We start from the raw sequence: 19,685 nt of genomic DNA on the forward strand, positions 1-19,685 counted from the left end.
TGCATATTATAATTATTTAAGATATTTTTTAAATTTAAAAAATTCAAAAAAAAATTAATACACCAAAAAACAATGTATGTGATGTACTCTTACTTATTTCAACATTCTAAGAGACTTTTTTAGTTAATTTTTTCATAGTCGTGGATATTATAATTATTTAAGATACCCTGCAAAATTTTAAAAAATCAAAAAAATTTAACACGCCAAAAATAAAATTCAAACTGCCTATTACATGCCTCACTCTTTTATTTAGAGAAGTGCATTGTGGTATTGATTTTTTAAAATTTTATTAAAAAAATAATATATTAATATGAAATATTTTTTTAATATAATTTTTAATGTCGTGATAAAAAGAAGATATCAATGAGCTTTTATGAAATAGTTTCACGGGATTCAGCCAATTATCTTGATCGTGGGATATTATTGAGAAATAGGAATCCGTGTTATCAAAAGATTTCCTGCAATTATTTTTAGTATGGAATGAGTCAATCATCCACTTTGGTATCTTATTGAACAAAAATGGTGATATTGTTCCTCCATTGGTTAAAGTGATAATACTTTTTGACACTAAATTTAATGATAGTGTAACACCAAATTTGATAATAGTTGATCAATCGCTAAGTGATCGCATTCTTTTAAATCTACTGTTGGGGAGCTACCCCCTCTGTGGTAGCCTTCTTTTAGTTTCAATGAAGTTCCCAACTTTGCCAAAAAAAGAAAGGAAAAAAACTTCAGCAGCAATGTAACTTTATTGTGGGGCTAGTTAAATCAAAATAGTGTTGTATAGAGGATGTGTAAGATATGTTGCACAACCACTCAAAAATGATCTAAACATACCGGAACAACAACGGGTAAGGTAGAGACCAATGAATCTCAGCACTAGATAAATAATAGGAACAAAAGAAGAAAAAAAACAGGTCTATGTTACAAACATAAATGCCAACATGGCCATACAATTCATCAAATATCTCTAAAACTTGAAGAAGAAAAAGTAAAACTTCTTAAACATTCAATGTGTTAAGCTGTGCAACTGACGCTGGAGATGGTTGTACCATTAAATCAGTGTCATCTAATTCCTGTGACTGAATAGGTATATCCTACAGTGAATAAACCATGAGATTTGAGTTCAGTGAAAACTATGAATAAGAATCAATCAAATTGTTTAAGTTCAATACCTGTGTTTGTATAAGCTGGTGCGGTTGCTGATCTTGAGCCAATGTGTAAGCTTGTGGTTGAGACATTCTGTAGTAAGGTTCTTTCAGATCAAGTTTGCAAGATGAGGTTTGAATTACTCCTCCTTGATCGGCACCGGGGCCCCACATTTTGGCTGTTGAGTTAGAGCATAGATTGTCAGTAAACCACAACACTCGGTGAAAGCAAAGCAAACAACAGAGAAGTTAGCTTTGGTTATGAAGAAAAAACTACCTGACAACGTCAAATATAATGTGTAACTTTGAGCATTATGGGCAACCATTCGGAGTTGTCCGGTAATTTCTTGTCCAGCCATGACATAAAGAGGCTGAGAAAGAACACAACGTAATTGGTACCAGTGTGTCGTTGGTGCACCGGGGGCTGTGGAAAGCCACCTTTGAACAGTACTGCAGATTAAACAGTTCAAAATACATGAGAAAACAGCTCATTTGCTTATACGAATGTATATAAATATATATAAGAGAGAGAGAGAGATCAGATAATTACCTCCCATTAAACAAGACATCAAACCAGCATGCGAGTCCATGCACTCTAGCACCCACAGAGGCTATGAATCGCAGTGGTATGTCAATTTCATACAAATCCTCTTCCTGCAATGATGAATTAAATGGTATGTATTTTTATTTTATTTCATTTTTATGCGGATATACCAACAAACAACATAAACAAAAGAATAAAATCCTAAGTCAGATGAAAATCTTGGTAAAAATGAGGAGGTGCAATTCATAAGTAATACTAATACCTTGACTTTAGTGAAGTCTATCAAATGAGATATTGAAGGAGCTACTAACAATCTTGGATCAAAAGCATCTACTACAGGCTGTACAAAAACCCACAAAAAATAGAAGCTTTAGCAAGACAGAACTAATCATGAAGCAAGGAAAAACAATGTCTAGAGCTAACAAGTTTGAAAAAATGCTGATCAATGTTCTCCAGCCATAATAACAAGCACAAGAAAGAGATTCCCAGAAAAAGTACAATTTTATCCCAGTATCTGATCAGTCTATCCCGTCTAAGATGCATCACATTTGATTTAGTTCATACTCGGGAGTTTGTCTCACCCAAATATAAGTAGAAGAACACCAATATTTTAAGAATCTAATTCAAGGATCAGCACAACTGATGAAAATGAAACCATCCAAAAAACATCCAATGCAAACTAACAGATAGGAATGACCATAAACACAAACCGACAAATTTTAAACAGGGACAGGGCTGAACTCTATTATAATAAAGATGAATATCAAGCTACAAATAATTTCAAAACCACTGCAAAAAATAAATATAATATTAAATAAAAATAGTAATAGTAATTTGAAAAGCACTTCTCTAACAGAAAATATATGGTAATTTTCAAACAATGATTAATATGGACCTGTGAAAAATATCCTTGGAATGCTGATCCATGCAAGGCTGTTAAATTCACACCATAATAATTCTCTTGCTGCCAGAAGAGTGCCTGTATAAATAAGAACATTTTTGATTAAAATTTGCATCTCCCAACAAGCAAAGATAGCTGATAACAAAATACACGAAATTATCAATCTCGACATTAAATCTTCTTCAGAGAATTATCTATACAGCTTTTGGCAGGGAAGAAAGGGAATAGCAAACACCATTGTCAATCTGTTTATGATTTAACAGACAAATGTATGCATTTATTGTGTACATTATGCATAAACTATTGTATCAAAACCTAAAATATTTGTACCCATTCTTAAAAAAAGAAAGTAAAATCCAGTACTAGTTCCTTTAGAAAGTTGTGGAAAATAATAACAATGACATGCATACCTTATTTGCAATTTCAACGAATAAATATTCATCACTGAAAGGTGCCATGTGTATCCTACAGAAGCAGTCAACTTAAAATCACGAGAACTGAACAAGTAAAGATTTGTATATAACATATTATATGCAAGGAAAAAATACTCAAAATATAAAACTTTGATTTGGTGATATTGACATGATTTTAGGGGCTTTTTTTTATTCTCCTATTACTGTATCTGTAAGGTTATAGCTTTGGATTGGTAGAGGAAGCAGGTCTGCTGCAATCAAAGGTTCAATGGAATCTAGCGCTAGCACATTGTTTGTTAAAAGCGTATGATAATTGTTTCTTCAACCAATACAAGAAAGATTGCAGCATGAATATATATACATTATATATATATATATATGCAGATTACAGACACACTCCAATGATGTTACTGTTTTCATGTCAATGCATAGGTTACATTTGGAAAGGGGGACGAGATCGGATATATAATTTTTAAAATGTAATTTTGTTATATAGAAAGGATATGAAAAAACTAATGAAACAACCTAAATAATCCCCCTAGTTTGAGATAACTTAATCCCACTGAACATTTTGAGATAATTTTATCCTATCAAATCCTTATCTCCATGCATCTTAATAGTAAGAAACAAGAATTATTAATTTGCATCCAACATATTTATATCTAATTTATTGTTAGTAAATGGTCAACTCATCATTTTTCTTTACTTTTTCTTTAAAAAAATAAATAAATAGTCCAATCCAATCCTAGTACCCAAAGGTAACCAACATCCAAAAAAAAAAAAAAAGCAAGGTGCAGTCCGAACAGGTAGAATATCATATGCCATCTCAGTTAGTGTATGATAATAATATGGTCGACTCATCATTTTTCTAAATTTTATTTTTTATCCAATCCAATCCTATCAAACCCCACTACCCAAACGTAACCAACGTCCACCCAAAAAAAAAAGCAAATGGAGCTGCAATCCGAACAGGTATAATATCATAATGCTAGCTCGGTTAGTGAAAAACACCACATTTTAAAAGAACTGCATGTATTTCAAAAGCAGTATTACCTTCCAACTGTAGGAAACATTTTTCCCGCTGGCTGAAGAAACCGATCTCTTGCAATTACGTAGGACTCCAGCATTCTTTCATTGACTAATAAGGTTCCTAAAGACACAAAGAGAAATTATATATGAACTCACTCCAGCAAAAATAGAGCTTACAATACCCATAACCCACTTTAAATCAACACTGTTGATAATTTTTTATTCTAGTTTCCTTTTTCTGGTTTTCCTTATTGCACATGTTCTAATTAAACCCCTTAAAACAATGTCAGAAGTTTTATAAGCATGAGAAACATATTAAAAAACATAAATGATAAAAAAAAAAAAAAAAGGTAAGCAATACATATTAACATTATTAGAAGAACTCTTCAGCTTCCCTTTAAAGCAAGGATGAAACGCCTTACCCATTGGCTCTGAGATGAGAATATCTGCTTTCTCTGGTAATTCAACATCCTCAACTTTTCCTTTGATCACCTAATATTTATACACGATGAAATTTATATAACTGATCCACAGATAGAAAGTTAAAAATAATCCTAAGAGAACAAAATAGAGAACACAATGACCTCAAAAGTAAAAGATTGAGTATCAAAAAATTCTCACCGTGATTCGTTGACTCAAAGCTGGATTCCCAGCAATTAGTTTCTGAGCATATTCTGCCATTTCAGAAGCTTCCACGGCATAAACATGTTTTGCACCAGCCTATCAAGATCAAATAATATAGATAAGTAAGGTAGCCCTAAAAGCAATAGAGAAAAGAAAACATACGAAGTCATTATTTGTCTTTCCATGTTCATTTCTCACGGATGGAAAATCCCATAAACTTAGTAGGGGGATGAGCAAAGGGTACCTGAGCAGCAAAGAGTGATAAGATACCACTACCAGCACCAACATCGACCACCACACGACCATAAAAATCACCACGGTTCTCAATGACAGCAGCATAATATGTTCCTGACAAAATGTTACCAAGATTTAAAATGATCTTCATTTCATGGATCATTGTTATTCACAGAAATTCAATATTCTTATCTACTACAGATTCAAAGCAAGAAACAGCAGATATAAAAATTAATTCAGCAAGAATCGTATAAAAGTCAGCTCTAAATTCTAAATCACACAATATGACAGAACGTTCACAATTGAAGATCGTGAGAGAAAATTTGACAGCTCATTCAAATTACCTGTCCTAACATAATCTTGTAACATGTTTTGCTGATGAAGCAGTTGTCCATAATAATGGAAATACATTTTAGCAGAAGATGGTTCTATTTTATCATCGAACTTGCTTTTAGAAACTGATGTTTCCCCATTTGGTAATCGTCCTCCTGCAAGAACAAAATAAAGGCGGGAATGTTAAACAGGTACACAAATGCCGTCAATAAAAATAAATAAATAAAAGTTAGGCAGAAGGAAGGGGAGAAAACAGACACTCTTTCAACTATATAATATCTATTAAGGAAGGCGGGAATGTTAAACAGGTATACAAATGCCATCAATAAAAATAAAATAAATAAAAGTTAGGCAGAAGGAAAGGGGGGAAACAGACACTCTTTCAACTATAGATTATCTATTAAGGAAGGCGGGAATGTTAAACAAATACACAAATGCCAGCAATAAAAGTAAAATAAATAAAAGTTAGGCAGAAGGAAGGGGGAAAAATAGACACTCTTTCAACTATATATTATCTATTAAGTTTATATGTCTCAGTAGCATTATTGTATTTTACATGTGAGACTCGCAACCATTCAATCTCAATATATCAGATCAAGTAGTTACAAGCACTAATGACATAAAGGAGAAGGTTCTCCCAATTCAAGTCTCCCTGAAGCTAGGGAGCATCCTTTTCGCGAAATTCCTAAAGCTAAAGGGCACCCTGTTTCATGTTTCAAACTAGTTAAGTTAACTTAATTATCGACGTCGATGAGAAACAAGAAATCTCTAGAGCCAAAATTCTAAAATAGCACCTTGATTAATGAAGTTTTCCTTCAGTTGCTCAAATGCACAGTGGAAGGCGCTGTTCTCAGCCTCATTTCTAAACTGGATAGTCACCCCCTTAGAATACTTCTAGTTTGGAAGTAAAAGAAATAAATCAATATCTATTAGGAAATTTAGTCTTATCACTATCTTATAAACTTTAACTGATCAGAATTGGAAACTTTGAAGTGCAAACTCTTATCAATCTTAATAGTAATAAATAATTAAATATTACCTCTTTGCTGGTATCAGACGCTTCGGATACACAAACAGAGGTCAAAGGGCCCAACTTGAATAGCTGAGCAACAAAATAAGCACACAAAAGCATATTATAATCTTTAAAGTGATCATTCGTATTGTGCCACAATATGCAATAATTAATATATACGTGTAGGATTAGCGTAAAACAAGTCACGAATTTAAAAACCACGAAAAAATATTCAAAAACCTAAAAACAGATACTTTAACAGTAAAAACAAATTCGTTCTCTGAATCAGCTTCTTTTCTTTACCCTTTTCTACATTGTTAAACCTATTTTATAATATTCTAAACCATTGGACTAGCACTCTATTCCTCAGCAATAATCCTTTGTGATAAGAAAAAAATCTATAAAACTAAACAAGTCATTTGTAACTAAGATTCCAAAAGATCCGCGTCCTCCTGTTATTTTCACTCTTTCAATACATTTCTCTCACGTTCTCGGAAACCAAACGAAAAATGAAAATACCAGACTCAATAAAAGAAAACTGACCTGAGCCACTCGAAGATCAACATTGACAACGGCAAACGATTGAGATTCTTGATAAAACCGAAGCTCGGGGATTCCACCATCAACGCTGAACCGAGCAACAATAGGCGAAGAAGATAGAGCAGAGGAGGAAGAAGAAGAAGAAGCGAGCTCAGAGACTGAAGCCAAAGCAAACTCTTGCTGTTTGTGACTCTTTTTCTCCGCAGAAGCCTCCATTGCCGCCTTCTCCAAAGAATCGGTTCCAAATTCAATTTTCAAGAAGAAACTTCACTCGCGCGTATACAGATGTATGTATATAGGTGTATTAACAAGTCCTCCGGAAGAAACTAGGGTTTCGTTAAGGAGCTGAAGCTTCGAAATCCAGAGGAGCCGCCAAAAAGTTGGAGAGAGAGAAAGAAAGAAAACAATAAAAAGAGAGAAAAGAACTCTCTCTCTCTCTTTCTTTCTCTTTTATAGTGTCGTTAAGAGTTTTAATGGTTCAGTTTAAAAGCCTGTGATGTGAGTGTGAGAGACGACTCTACTAGACAATTTACAAACTCGGGGACTTCGGTGAGGGGAAAAACCACGTGACTTTCCACGCGCCATTCTTGTTTTATATTTGCTGCATATATATGTAGTAGTGACGTGTACGTACCTTATTGGATGGATTATATGGACTCAGGGTCAGGAAGAAGAATCTACTGTGTTGGATTGGGTTAGGACTGTGGGCCCAACAAACATCATTGCTTGTAACAAGAGACAGGAATTGTAAGTGTGAGCTTCAAATAATTCAATCCTCCATATTTTACTTCTAGTATATCCAAATTTTATACAGATAATTGGATTAGTACCGGATTGTGAGTAGTGGCCGAACTATGGAGCCTATTGTGCCTAGTAGAGGTCTACGACAAGGAGACTCTTATATCTCCTTATCTTTTTTTGGTATGTACTGAAGCTTTTTCTGCTCTTATTTGCAAGTTTGAAGAGAAGAAGTGGTTGCATGGTTGTAAAGTGGCTAATGGAGGGCCTAGTGTCTCTCATATGCTCTTTGCGGATGGCAGCTTTTTGTATTGTAAGGCGACCAATGGTGAGATGAATCGGGTTCTTCAGTTGCTTAGGATGTTTGCTACTGCAATGGGACAGCGTGTTAATTTTGGAAAGTCTTTTGTCTTTTTTAGCACTAATACTTCATCTCATTTGTGGCAGGCCATCTGTGCTACTCTGGGCATCCATGAAGCGACTGAGCACAGTATGTATTTGAGGCTCCCGAGTACTGTTGGCAGGAATATAAATGTCATCTTCGGTTATTTCAGGGACAAAGTTCAGAAGCGGATCCAGTCTTGGGACAATAAATTTCTATCTCGTGCAGGAAAGGAAGTTCTTATTAAATCAGTTGTTCAATCTCTTCCGGCCTATACAATGAATGTGTTTCTCATTCCTGTGGGAATTTGTCAGGACATTGAGGGAGCTATTACCAAGTTCTGGTGGAGGTCAAACAAGAATAAAGGCATACACTGACTAAGCTGGGACAAGCTCACGAAACACAAGAGCAATGGTGGTATGGGATTTCGAGATTTAAGGGACTTCAACTTAGCTCTACTTGCTAAGCAAGGGTGGAGAGTTTTGACTTGTGGGAATAGCTTGATGGGGCAAATTTACAAGGCTAGATACTTTTCGTCAGGGTCTTTTCTCACATCGACTTTGGGGTATAATCCGAGTTATATTTGGAGAAGTGTGCTTGAGGCCAAGGAGTTAGTTCGGGCTGGGGTTCGACGATTGGTGGGTGATGGTTCTAACGTTAATAATCTTGTCTAAGCCTTGGCTTCCTGATGAGATGAACCCTTACATTGAATCTGTCCATCCGGGGCTTGTGGGAAAGTCGGTTGTCTCTTTAATAAAAGTTGGGCTGGTTGAATGGGATGGGGAAGTTTTAGCTGATGTGCTCACTGCTAGAGATCAAGCTTTGGTGTGGAAAATTCTGCTAAGTAGTCATATGAGTTCTGATTTGTGGTACTGGTTACATGATGCGTCAGGGGTTTTCACTGTTAAGAGTGCATATTCTCTGCTTCAATCAATGAAATCCAACAGAGATATCCATGATAGCTTTGGGTTCTGGCGGCTCTTGTGGCAGTTACAGCTTCCTCCAAAGGTTCTTAATTTTCTGTGGAGAGTTTCTACCAACAGTCTCCCAACTCGGTTTCATCTTTCCATAAAACATATTCCAATTGCTGCAACATGTCCGTTCTGTCTTGCTGCTCCTGAGACGACTCTGCATGTGCTGGTGCGGTGCTCTTTTGCTCAAAGTTGCTGGAGCAAGGTTTCAATTACTGATGTGGCGCCTGATGCAATGTTGTTCTCAAATTGGTTTGAAGCGGGTTTGGCATCGTGGAATACGGCTGAAGCTCTTGAGGCTAGTATGGTTTGTTGGTCAATTTGGACTCATCGTAACGATTTGGTCTGGAACTTCAAACACCCTGATGCGGGGGAGGTAGTGGCACTGGCTCAGTTTAATTATGTTGATTGGTTTAATGCTCAAAAACTTAATGTCACAAATGTAAGCTTAAGCGAGCCAACTGCACTACCTGTGGAGCAATGGACAACACCTGATTTCCCTTTTGTCAAAGTTAATGTGGATGGTGCACTGTTTGCCGACCAAGGGCGGTATGGTCTGGGTTTGATTGCAAGGTCTGTTGCGGGTTGGGTTTTGGGAGCCAGAAGCTTATCTAGAGAAGGTGCTTTGCAACCTCATATTGTTGAAGCCATTGGAATCAAGGAAGCTCTCTCTTGGAGTAAAGCAAATGGATGGTCACATGTTGTCGTTGAGTCGGATTGTTTAAGGGTCATTAGTGATTTGTAAAAGTTCAAAAATATGGCTTCTCCTTATGGCCATATTCTTTATGATTGTATGACTTTGGTTGCTCATTTTGATATTGTTTCTTTTATTTTTGCTAAACGGTCTGCTACTAAGGTTGCGCATGCTTTGACACGATCTTCTCTTTCTGAGGCTGACCGTACTTTTAGTAGAGACTCTTTACCTTTTGTTTTTGCATCCTTGGTTTTGGATGATTTAGTTTAATGAAATTTAACCATTATTCAAAAAAAAAAAATCTAAATTGGATGATTAATATAGATAGTTAGTTTTTAATATTTAGATATATATAATTTAAATAAAATATATTTATTACATTAAAAAAAATTACTTAAATATAAAAATAAAATATTATTTTCAATCTCTATTAGGGCTTTTCATCGAAATTGGAAAATTGTGGTTTAAGTTCGAACCGTGATAATTTGAACTACCGTAGACCATAATCGGGAGAATTGTTTTTTTGTGGTTTGGTTAATATAGACCGTTTACTACGTAAAGGTTAAGTTGTGATTTGTAATAAACAATTAACGGTTAAACTGGACTAGACCGTTTATAATAAATAATCGATTTATATATATTTTAAGAATTTTTACAAAATTATATTAAATTATATTTTTTATTTACAAAAATCTGATAAGCATATATTTTAACTTTTATTCAGTTTATATTTTGTTTTTCTTTTAATAATTTTTACTGTAATGTTTTGATAAAAGAAAGAGAGAAGAAAATAAGAGAGAGAGAGAGAGAGAGAGAGAGAGAGAGAGAGAGAGAGAGAGAGAGAGAGAGAGAGAGAGAGAGAGAATGTGGCTAGGATTTTTTGAAATTGGGAATTTCGAGGATGGGGTTTGCTTGAGCTCACAGCAAAGAGCGATGAGGGTAAACCGTATACCTAAGAGAGAGAAACAAAAAGAGAGATAATGCCTCCATCAATAATTTGTCATTGTTACCAGTTGGAAAAATAGAGATCTATTTAATTTGAATTTTCACATCTTTACTTATTGAGAATTATAATACATATTGAATGAGTTAATTATTCTTTCCCTGATAATGATAGAAATAAATAAAAACGCTTTCACATATATTTACAAACACATACATATATAAATTTTCTAAAATTTTAGATCAAAAAGAGGAATGGGTCTTTTTATTTGCCTTTTAAATTATCTTTGTTTTTATAATTTTTTATCTGTTACTTCAATTGGGTGATTAAAATTAAGTTTTAATTATAGCTTAAAATGTATTGGAATATGCATGTATATAATGTGTTTGCTAAAATGTTTGTCAGAACCAATTTAAAGTTAAAATGTCTATTAACATATAGAAACTATTGCAACAGGTTCAACCTTGTAGCTTGAGCACTCAACTATTGTGTAAGGTACGTAATTGTGCTACTAAAAACCCTTTCAGTCACAAACAATTTATTATTCCCAACCACTAACAGCGATGTAATAGTGAGCCATTGAAGAACAAAAAAAATCAACAACGAAACAAAACAAAACCATGTCACATAGACAAGACTAAAACACTCAAAATCATGTCAAACAAGACTAAAACACTCAAAATCATGTCACAAAGACAAGACTAACATACTTGAAAACAAGACTAATCGCAACAACAAAAATTAAATGACACTAATAAAATACAACCCCAACTAAACCGCACATAAACCCAAATAAGGCCAGTGGGCCTAGTTGGAAAAAAAGGGTCGGTGGACTTTCTTAAATATATATAGAAAAGAAATTACGTTGTATACCCACATTACTTTACATGTTTTAATTTTTACATTTAGGGCTCGTTTGGAACGCCGTATTAGGTCGTATTGTATTGTATTATATTAAATTGTATTTTATGCAATATTTTTATGTAAAACTATATGTGGTATTAACTGTTATGGACACCTAAATATATAATATTTTAGTATAAATTAAAGTTTAACATAGTATTATATAAAAATATGATATATAATCCAATTCAATATAATACAATACAATACAATACGACCTAATACGGCATTCCAAACGAGCCCTTATTTTCATATTCTTTTAAGGTATGTTTATTTTTATAGATGATGCCTCCATTATATACTTTAGGTTTAGACTTAAGTAGAGAGTGAGAGTATATTGAGCAATCCACTCACAAAAGTGGGTACATTTTAATAAAATATAATGAAAGTATTTTTGATTAATGGATACAAAAAACAATATTTCTCAACCCATGTAGCTCTTACCCTGAATATTAGTGAATTAGAGCTTTGAATTAGTAAAAGGACCAAACATATCATTTTTTTTTTTGAATGGAAACAACCCAAAAACATGTTACAGTGAATACAGGTAGGAGTCATTGCCATTCCAAAATCAGGTGCTATCTAGCCCAATAGCCATATATGTTAAATTATGTGCTGTTGTGCCTAAAAATATGATCAAGGGAAACAGTGGGGAGTGAAGATCACCTCTCTTAGAGAGCTCACAATCGCTCCATATGCAAATAAAATAGGCTTATTTGTTTGGATATCTTCAATGAAGTTTAAGCAATCTGATTCCACTTGATGAATTTCAATATTATTCTCTCGACCCCAGAGCATAACTTGTAATAATGCCCATTCTTCAGCTATTTTTGGGGGGCATCATTCTGTGACGACTCCTAGCCATTAGCAACCACTGAGGAATTTCGAATGAGTGCGCCAACACCTGTTTTTCCTTTCTTTCATTGAAACAGCTCCGTTAATATCGATCTTCAGGGAGCCATTTCCCACTCCGTCAACAGTGGGGACCAAACATATCATTGTCGCTATATAAACAGTAATGGTAATCATTATGTTTATTTTTTGTAATTTAATTTGCAAATTTAAAACTAGCATGGTAATGCAACTATAACTTAAGAGAGAGAGAGAGAGAGAGAGAGAGAGAGAGAGAGAGAGAGAGAGAGAGAGAGAGAGAGAGAGAGCATGTGGAAAGCAGTGCAGTCCACCGAAGAAACCACAATATGTTTGACTCTGTCCATACAATAGTGTCGGTCATTTCATACGTACTACTCTCTCCTCAACTGCATAGTAAATAACATGACTCACCATACATGCAACCATGTTTTGGTTAGTGTTTTAAATATATTTCTTGGTTAGTTTGGTTTTGAATATTTTGTAATGTTTTTACTGTAATTATTATTATACTATTTATATCTATATCCTTCCATCACCAAAAGAATTTAAAGTGAAGATATTTTTGTCAACACACACCTCATTGATAGTTTGAATAAATATGCTAGAAGTGAGGAGTGTAAATGGTGAATTTAATAAGTCAAATATATATTTTGGTAAACTTATCTCGATGAATAAAAGCAGAACCTACCTTGCTGCATTCTTGAATGAGAACGTGGTTGAGAATTATGTTCAAGTATATTTTGGTACAAGAACAAGGGAAAAAAATCATTAGTACAAATAAGTTATTCTTTGTAAACCAAAGAACAAGGTAAGGATGTTTTAGAATTCTAGCACTCATAAATGAAGATTTCCAAACAAATTTGGAGAATTTTTTAGATCGTACATACTAAACAATGATGTTAGAATTTTGGAAGAGCCGGTAGTTTAAAAAAAATCTCATATGTTGTTGATTTGAAGTTAGAGAATGGTAGTTGGAATGTTGAGTTGATTAGCATGGTGCAATTTTATTAATAACAATCTACAATATAATTAGAACATTTTATCTGTTTGAAAAGAATTAGAATAAAAAAGAACCAATTAACTAGACCCTTAATAATGTGGAGAAGAACCAAAACAGAATGGTTCCACCTACTCAAAACTAAGAGGGGATGCCGCCTACTACTAAAATCCCGGTTTTTGCAACAGTTGCGTTCTTCTATGCAAGAAGAAGACTTAGAAAGAACAAAGAAGTTTGAATCCGAAAAAGTATGCTTAGGCAGTTCCTTCGCGGAGCACAACAGAATAAAGAGGAATTTGTATCATTTCAAATCCCTATTCTTATCGAAGAGAAGGAACGAGAAAAACCAAAATCTTCCTTATCCAACAAGCAGTCCTTTGAATCGTTTTATAAAAGAAACTAAATTAAAGTTAAATAATAAAAAAGATTGCAGCATCACTATTAACCTCAAAGATACATATATTTATTTTAATCCACTTTTTAACAAGTTCATTCAACTCTTTAGCTTGAGCATTCAACCCCTTAGCTTAAGCATTCAACTATTATGGAAGGTAAGTAACTCTACTATTAACAAACCCTTCAGCCACACGAACTTATTACAGAGATAAAATAAAACAAGATTATGTCACAAGACAAGACTAATCGCAATAATCTAAACAAAAGACACTTAAAATCATGTCACATAAACGAGACTAACCGTAATACAAAACTACAGATTTCGATTGCCTAAGCCAGAGAAGGTCAATGGGCCTGACTAAAGAAGGCCGATGGGCCTGACTTGAGGAAAAAATAACCTAAGTGATTAAAGATTTAGGAAGAAAAATTCTAACAAATAATATAATTAAAATAATATAATTAAAAGAGCTTTTAATCACAATAATGCTAATAATTATTAAAATTTCTAGTAGGGATTGCAAACTTGATGATAAAATAATGTGGCACCAAAAAAAAAGGTAATGCTATACTAAAAGAATCATTGGTAGAAACAAATGTGGAAAATAAGTAGGGGTGTTCACAAAGTATCCGATTCAATCCAATCCGCACGAACTAATCCAATCCAATCCGCAAAATGCGGATATCCGCACTTGTGCGGATTGGATTGGATTGAAAAATCTAAAATCTGCACTTGTGCGGATTAGATGTTGTTTGACCTCAAAAAGTAACCAATCCAATCCAATCCGCACTTAATTATATATATTTTTAAAAATTATAATATGTAATATATATTAATTAAAAAAGGACACAAACTTTTAATTTCTTAATCTTTTTTAGTAATATATTGAGTTGGTGCATTTTATTTATTTTGTAATAAAAAACACAAGAAAAATAATTCTTATTTACATAAACACATACACATAAAGTTTAAATATATATATACTAGCTTATTTATTTTAGTAATTAGATACATATATTTTAGTGTAAATCTAAAGATAAGTATATATATAATATTGATATATATGTATATTGGTTTAATTTGTATATAAATAGAGATGGAAATAAATTATTATTGGAGATTAAGAAACAATAGTCTTTTTTTAATTTTTTTTCTATGAAATATTAAATAATTTATTATTAAAAAAATAACCGATCCAAAATAACCGATCCAATCCGCACTATTGCGGATTGGATTGGATTTAAACTCTTATGCGGATCGGATTGGATCCAAAATATGAAATCCGCACTTAGTGCGGATTGGATGTTGTTTGACCAAAAAAGTGTGGATTGGATCGGATGAATACTCCTAAAGATAAGAATACCCCAAAAGTCACACTATTTTTATAAATAGAGCCACTAAGACATCTTCAATGAGAAATATAAATATTATGTTATATTTCACACTAAAGATGATTTGTGATATATTTATAATTTTTAATATTAAGCTACATTACACAATTACAAAAATTGATGCAAATATTTAAAGTTTGGTTAATATTTTTATTAAAAATATAAAAACATATTTTTATTATATAAAGCAATCAACAATAAATGTAAGAGTTTATAATTTAATAATAAAATATTAAAAATAAATATAAAAAACAATACGTCAACTTTTACAAATGCAGATAAACATGCAAAATACCATATTTTAATCCATATTTAGATGAACTTTTACAAATTAAAATCAACTTTTGCTTGCTCAAAAAAAAAAAAAAAAAAAATCAACTTTTGCAGACCACTAAAGCAAACTTTTACGAGAATGAGCTGTATATACATATATATATATATATATATATATTTTTGATAGAACATTAATATTTTTGATCGAAAAAGAAAAAACATTATATTGATTGTGATGTATTAGGCCTGTTTGGGAAAAGATGTGTTATTACCCTTGAAAGGGAAAAAATAAAAAATAAACAAGTTGCTGATCTTTGCTAACTATTTTTGGCATGTTCTATGTTAAATTATACTAATTTTACTAATTACAAGAGATTTCTGTTATGATCGTTTAAATGAGATGAAAACAAATCAAGGCTCTTAGCTAAGCTAACAGACAATTACTTTCTTTCCATTCACTTATAAATCTCATCACACACCCACATATATCTCAAATTGGCTAACATAGTTCTTTCTCTCTTCTGTTTGAAAGCCATTCTTCATACTTTATTTTTTATTTTATTTTTTGGAAGGAACCTCTATGGTACTTGACAAAGTGAAAATAAAGTCTAAATTGAGAAAATTTTGTAGCAAGTGACAACCAATATAAGATATCACATAGTGGATATATGCTTGAAGAAAATTTACAAAGATAATTACACTATAAAAGAATTTAACAAGAGAAATTTTGCCAATAATAACCATTATGCAAAGACAATTCACTATCAACATGAAAACTACTAACCACTTGCAATGCGTCACATCTATGTAGTGTCCATCCAATAAATCTTCAAGTGGAATCAACTACAGTTTAGTTCATATCCATGAAGTGAAATCAACTAAGCTTAGTTCTTCACTTCACAATGTTCAGAGTTCAGATCCCTATATTAATCTAGTACAATATACCTTTGAGCTAATACAGAGAAAAACTGAATGAAAACATAATACAGCCACTGCCACTAGTTATTAGAAACTATTAGTTCCTCCATAGTGTTTGCTTACATGGAAAATTTAAAGTTCTCGAGAAGAAACAAAAACAAACATGTGGTAAAATCTTTAAGCAAAATGGGATTCTATCACTTAATCCAATCATAAGACAGTACATAACACAACCCAACTATGCTTACCAAAATTTATTGCTGAAAATGAAAGAAAAGAATTATCCCTCAACAGTGTCAAGAATTCACATTAGGCAATATATAAACTGTACAGGTCAAAGCCAAGAAAGTTTCAATCACCACCAACATAAAAATCCGATTTTGTAATTTCATCTTATTTGATTCTACCAGTCAGTAATACAAGTCTTGAGATAGAGGAAGGGATGCTATGCTTTTCTTTCAAAAATCAATACAATTTCAACTTTAAATAGCTACAAGACAGATCCAAAAAAAAAATTGAAGAGAGAATAGAAACAGCCAATGATGGTGGTGCTAGAACATAGTTGAGTAACTGATAACGTACAAACTGATATATGTATCATCATAAATTATGACCAAAAAAGAAAACAATAATAATAATAATGGAATTTCCCATCTCAACATTATACTTGAAATTGAAGCTAAAAGATCTATATTATTATAATGATCATGATCATGATGATGATACCTTGACCGCTTTGAATGCAGGGTGAAGCAATCCAAGCTCATCTTTCACTTCAAGAGGGTTACTAGTATCGTTCCTAACCCTCTTAACTTTCTTACTAGCAAGAGTCTTGTGAGTGAATCCATACATTTGCAAAATCTGATTATCCCCAAAATTGAAAGCTCTGTCCATTTGTCTCAAACACCTCTCAACTGGATAATCACCAAATTTCCCACAAGGCTTGCAACCGACAAAATGGGTCACCAATGGCCAACGGTGGTCGCCAAAACCCGGATGGTGATTCTCAATCATCTCCTCATAACGATCAACGAGAATACCCCAATAGCCATGGAGATAATAATGATTCTCCAAATAAACCTTTTGACCCCATAAATCTCTGTGTTTCATCAGAAGATAAACCATGGCGGACTGATCATCAGCTTCGAAAACAGGTCTTCCTTTGAGCTCCCTAGTGAGAATCTTCCCAGCATCGTCTCTGATTTTCCCCTTCGGACCCATAGGAGCCCAAGCATCGAGAATGTCCAACGACCACTGACAATTCCTCAAAAGAAAGCTTCCAGTGTTGAGTCCAATCCAATTCTTATCATCATAAACCATCTCGTTCCACCCGTGCATCACGAAATTGTGATCCTTGTACCGCTCCCAAGGAACCTCAAAAGCCATATCTGTAAACATTGCATCACTATCCATCCACCACAGGAACTCGATCTCTGGATGCGATAACAGAAGCTTTCTAATCAATGGAAGCTTAGCCCAGAAACCAGCCATCTCCGCATCAAGAAGAGCCATATTGTAGAAAATTTCAATCCCATGAAGCCTACAGTAATCAATTTTGTTCTTGATCGACTTCAATAAGTAATGATCCCCAACTGGATTTTCACACGGTTTCGGCGAAGACCCAGTTACGAGAAGGACCCGAGGCTTATTAGGTCGGATAAAGTTAGGGAAACCAGGGTTTTCCTTCAACCACTCGGCACGCTGTTCGTCCCAATCGGATATTTTGGGTCCGAGACTGTACGGCTTATTCGGATCAGGCTTATCATCTTCACCCTCGTCCTTAAGTATCTTAGAGATATCAAAGGTAGCGTAGTTGTTGCTGTTAGACTCAGCCGAAGCGGCGTCGTTTTGGGCTTCAACGAGGACACGGTGAGGTTCGCCACGTCGGCGCGAGTACAAATGGTCACGGATCTCGTTGAAGTCCTGTTCGGGGGTTCCAAACTTTCCGGCACCGATGGTGCCACGTAGGACGATTACAGTAAGAAATAAGCAAAGAAAAGACACCATTCCATGGCGGATCGCCCTCTGGATCTGACGGACACGGCGAACTCCCAGACACCGTTCAACCAGCATTCTGACTCGGCCGAGTTGAACCGGCGACTCGGGTGGTCTTTACTCTTTATTATCTGAAACTAGAAAACCTCCGGACCCTAATGGGATAGTGTCGTAAAATAAGGGAAATTTAGGGTTATTTTCGGAAATGTTGATTTAATAAGTTAAGGAAAGAAGAAAAGAGGGAATGTGATTGTGAATCTGAAGAGTCGGTGGGAGAGAGAGAGAGAGGGGTTGAAGAAGGATGATGATGCAATTGCAGAGGAAAATCATAAATGGGTTACAGACAGAGAGAGAGTGTTGAGGCAATTTTTTTATTTTTAATTTGATTTATTTAATTAATAATTTTGATTTGTTTTTTTATTATTTCATCAATTTTATTTTAGCATATTCTTGCACGCATCACGTTGAAGAGAAAATATATTCTGAGAAAGTGAATACGCGTAGCTATGGACCCTCACCCTCCTTTTGGGAACTGGTTTCCCAAAATTAGTGATTTTCTTTTATTTTTTTAGGAATAATTATATTATTGTATATTTTTTTTTAAGAAAAATTTCATTTTACATGGTTAAATAAATATTTTTAATAAAATTTAGACTTTTAATTAATTTATATAATTAAATATTATTGTTTTCAATTTCTACTCAAAATACTCTCTCTTTCATTTTTTTTCTCTTTTTATTCGTCGCTCTTTTTTCCTCTTCCTCACACCACCGTGACCACCCACACCCAGGCACCGAGACCACCACCACCGAATCTCATTTCCTCCACCACCGAACCTCCTCATCTACCCTAAAAACCCAGACAAAACCCAGAGGCCCAAGATACATACCTCCATAGCACTCAAGCATTGAAAAAACCCAAAGGCCCCAAACCTCTATCTTTGTCTACGAGCGTCGTCCATACTGAAGAGGGGACCTCGTCTTTGAGCCCGACTAGATGCTAACCAGATTTCGCCTTCATCTTCATCTTCGTGTTTATTTATTTTTTTTATTGGATTTGTGTTTGTTTCAGTCCTTAAATGGTTGTGGTTATGGTGTTTTCTAACCAAAACGTGCTTATCAATAGTTTATCGATGATTTATGTTTGTGTAACAGTTTTGTCAATTTGACATATATCGATAGTTTATCGATGAGATTTATCGATAGGTTATCAATAGTATATCGATGACATTTATCGATGATTTCTGTCTGTGCACAAAAATAGTCGTGCATAGACAAAACCATCGATAGAGTATCGATAATCACATTTTGGTCGGAAAACCATACCCTTTACCTCCATCTAATGTCTCAAAAAAATACAAGTTCAAAAGAGGAAGATATAGCGAGGAAGAGTTTTTGGTGGTCTGTCTCGATCTTGGTTCGTGGTGTGGTGGCGC

At 34.0% G+C, this 19,685-nt stretch overlaps 3 protein-coding genes across 4 annotated transcripts; 1 reads left to right on the plus strand and 2 right to left on the minus strand.

Annotated features, from left to right (window-relative positions):
- Nucleotides 1-730: 730 nt before the first annotated feature.
- Nucleotides 731-7,339, minus strand: LOC115722623 (probable histone-arginine methyltransferase 1.4). Of its 2 annotated transcripts, none has more exons than XM_030651879.2 (15): nt 6,782-7,339; nt 6,266-6,328; nt 6,021-6,117; nt 5,238-5,381; nt 4,904-5,007; nt 4,657-4,755; nt 4,458-4,527; nt 4,060-4,156; nt 3,004-3,058; nt 2,588-2,671; nt 1,955-2,032; nt 1,699-1,802; nt 1,426-1,598; nt 1,176-1,327; nt 731-1,097 (listed from the first exon to the last, which is right to left on the minus strand). In XM_030651879.2, the coding sequence occupies exons 1-15, from the start codon at nt 6,992-6,994 to the stop codon at nt 1,002-1,004; spliced, it is 1,629 nt and encodes a 542-aa protein (XP_030507739.1). In that variant the 5' UTR covers nt 6,995-7,339; the 3' UTR covers nt 731-1,001. The 2 variants fall into 2 exon arrangements, with proteins under 2 accessions (XP_030507739.1, XP_030507738.1); XM_030651878.2 differs by having other exon boundaries at nt 6,021-6,120; nt 6,782-7,277.
- Nucleotides 7,340-7,632: 293 nt separating this feature from the next.
- Nucleotides 7,633-8,275, plus strand: LOC133031198 (uncharacterized). Its single transcript, XM_061104638.1, has 2 exons — nt 7,633-7,657; nt 7,713-8,275. The coding sequence occupies exons 1-2, from the start codon at nt 7,633-7,635 to the stop codon at nt 8,273-8,275; spliced, it is 588 nt and encodes a 195-aa protein (XP_060960621.1).
- An 8,358-nt stretch (nt 8,276-16,633) lies between these two features.
- On the minus strand, nt 16,634-18,779 carry LOC115722224 (xyloglucan 6-xylosyltransferase 2). Its single transcript, XM_030651376.2, has one exon. It carries the CDS (start codon nt 18,326-18,328, stop codon nt 16,967-16,969), a length of 1,362 nt encoding a protein of 453 aa, XP_030507236.1. The 5' UTR covers nt 18,329-18,779; the 3' UTR covers nt 16,634-16,966.
- Between the last annotated feature and the right edge of the window lie 906 nt (nt 18,780-19,685).

The sequence above is a fragment of the Cannabis sativa genome, chromosome 9, assembly GCF_029168945.1.
Source record: "Cannabis sativa cultivar Pink pepper isolate KNU-18-1 chromosome 9, ASM2916894v1, whole genome shotgun sequence".
Lineage (NCBI taxonomy): Eukaryota > Viridiplantae > Streptophyta > Magnoliopsida > Rosales > Cannabaceae > Cannabis > Cannabis sativa.

Excerpts from the sequence above, each read along its gene's own strand:
- LOC133031198 (XM_061104638.1), top strand. The coding sequence starts at position 7,633 with ATGGAGCCTATTGTGCCTAGTAGAG. Across the intron at positions 7,658-7,712 it reads GCCTATTGTGCCTAGTAGAG|CTTTTTCTGCTCTTATTTGC; the intron begins GTCTACGACAAG and ends TATGTACTGAAG.
- LOC115722224 (XM_030651376.2), bottom strand. The coding sequence starts at position 18,328 with ATGCTGGTTGAACGGTGTCTGGGAGTTCGCCGTGTCCGTCAGATCCAG.
- LOC115722623 (XM_030651878.2), bottom strand. The coding sequence starts at position 6,994 with ATGGAGGCTTCTGCGGAGAAAAAGAGTCACAAACAGCAAGAGTTTGCT. Across the intron at positions 6,329-6,781 it reads TTGATCTTCGAGTGGCTCAG|CTATTCAAGTTGGGCCCTTT; the intron begins GTCAGTTTTCTT and ends TTTGTTGCTCAG. Across the intron at positions 2,033-2,587 it reads TCCAAGGATATTTTTCACAG|CCTGTAGTAGATGCTTTTGA; the intron begins GTCCATATTAAT and ends GTTTTTGTACAG.